At 43.4% G+C, this 1,880-nt stretch overlaps 1 protein-coding gene across 1 annotated transcript; it reads left to right on the plus strand.

Moving 5' to 3' along the window:
- The first annotated feature begins 781 nt into the window (after positions 1-781).
- Positions 782-1,645, plus strand: LOC137397451 (uncharacterized). Its single transcript, XM_068083741.1, has one exon. It carries the CDS (start codon positions 782-784, stop codon positions 1,643-1,645), a length of 864 nt encoding a protein of 287 aa, XP_067939842.1.
- The last annotated feature ends 235 nt before the right edge of the window (positions 1,646-1,880 follow it).

Below are 1,880 nucleotides of genomic sequence, written 5' to 3' on the forward strand. Positions count from 1 at the left end.
CTGCTCTTCTGCATATGCCTAAACCCTCTAAGCAATATGCTGGAGAAGACTCAATATGGGTACCAGTTTAAAAGTGGCACCAAGATAAACCACATTTTCTACATGGATGACATCAAACTGTACGCTAACAAAGAAAGGGACATTGATTAGCTAATACACCTCACTCAGGTATACTGCTGGGACACCGTAATGACCTTTTGTAATGAGAAATCTGGAAGGCTAGTTCTTAAGAAGAACTGGCAAACTACATGAACATTCATTCACATATTTACTAGAATGACAATAACAATGACAATAACTAATGACAATCACTTATGCAATCACCCAGCGTAGTATGCACAGTCGTCGGGTATGTGCACACATATAGCGATTTAAATTGGCAAGTAAATTGGCAAGCATATTGGTAAGTAAACCACTCATTCTCTGTGGCCTATTGGATAAGGCGTCGGACTGGTGAACAGATGCCCTAAGATGTCCTAAGATGACCCATGCCCACAGATGCCCTGAAAATGCCAAACGGTACCATCAAAGATATAGAAGAAGGGCACAAGTACTTAGGGATTATGCAAAGCAACATCAACCACGAAGCCGAGGTACGTCAAAAAACCATTACTGAATACAAGAAACGCCTTTGACAGGTCCTAAGGAGTCAGCTCAATCCCAAGAACCAAGTCATGGCAAAAAACACCTACGCACTGCAAGTAATAAGATATCTAGCAGGCATAACAAAGTGAACTGAGGAAGCCATCAAGGAAACAGAGCAACTCGAAAACAGCTGACTATGCTTGAAGCCCCCAAACCAAAATCTGATACTACTAAATTGTATATCGATAGGAAGTATGGCGGTAGGGGACTCAAAAGTGTACAGCAGACAGTGAAAGAGGAAGAACAAAGCATCAAACCCTATGCAGCCTCCATGGCCACTTCAGACAAGTTGCCAGCTGACTTCCAATTAGCTGCTCTTACAATGGAGCTTCGCCCTGATGATGAGGAAATTGACTGGCACACAAAACCTCTTCATGGTGCTTACCACCGACCAATATCTGAGGTTGGCGACCTTTGCCAGACATATATGTGGCTGAACAGAGGAAACCTAACCACCAATAAAAAGTCGCTGATCAGGGCAGCCCAGCAGCAAGTGCTCCCAACAAGGCAACTCCAAACAAAGGTCTATCACACTAGAGACAATCCTAGATGCAGACTGTGCAAATATGCACCTGAGACCATACAACACATCACCAGTGGATGCGAGCAGCTAGCAGGAAACGCATACACTGAGCGGCATAATCATGTTGCAGGTGTTGTGTATAGAAGTCTATGTGATGAGTATGGCCTTAATAAACCACAACACCGGGGAGGGGGAACTCCTTGTAAGGTCAATGAAAATGACCACGCCAAGATCCTCTGGGACCTCTACATCCGGACTGACAAGCACGTCCTAGCAAACCAACCAGATATAGTGGTGGTAGACAAGGAGAACAGAAAGGCTACTTTAATAGGTATAGCAGTACCCAATGACCACATTATAGCCAGAGAAGAAAAAGAAATGGTAGAGAAAAATCACCTTCTTGGAGAGGATATTGAAAAATGCTGGGATGTAAGAACAACTGTAATTCCAGTAGTCATTGGGCTCTGGTTGCAATAACACGGGTGCATAAAATGTGGCCTGCCCAAATACCAACAGGAATCAACTTAGGTGAGTTGCAGAAAAGTGCATTGTTGGGAACGGCTAAGATTTTCAGGCGAGTGCTCAAACTCCCAGGTCTCTGGTAGGAGACCCGAGTTAGAGCCTAAATTACCACCCATAGGGGTTAACCGGGGTGAGGAGATAATTTGTCATATATATATATATATATTTACATAAAAGAAAAAAATGTATA

The sequence above is a fragment of the Watersipora subatra genome, chromosome 5 (genome assembly GCF_963576615.1).
Source record: "Watersipora subatra chromosome 5, tzWatSuba1.1, whole genome shotgun sequence".
Classification (NCBI taxonomy): domain Eukaryota; kingdom Metazoa; phylum Bryozoa; class Gymnolaemata; order Cheilostomatida; family Watersiporidae; genus Watersipora; species Watersipora subatra.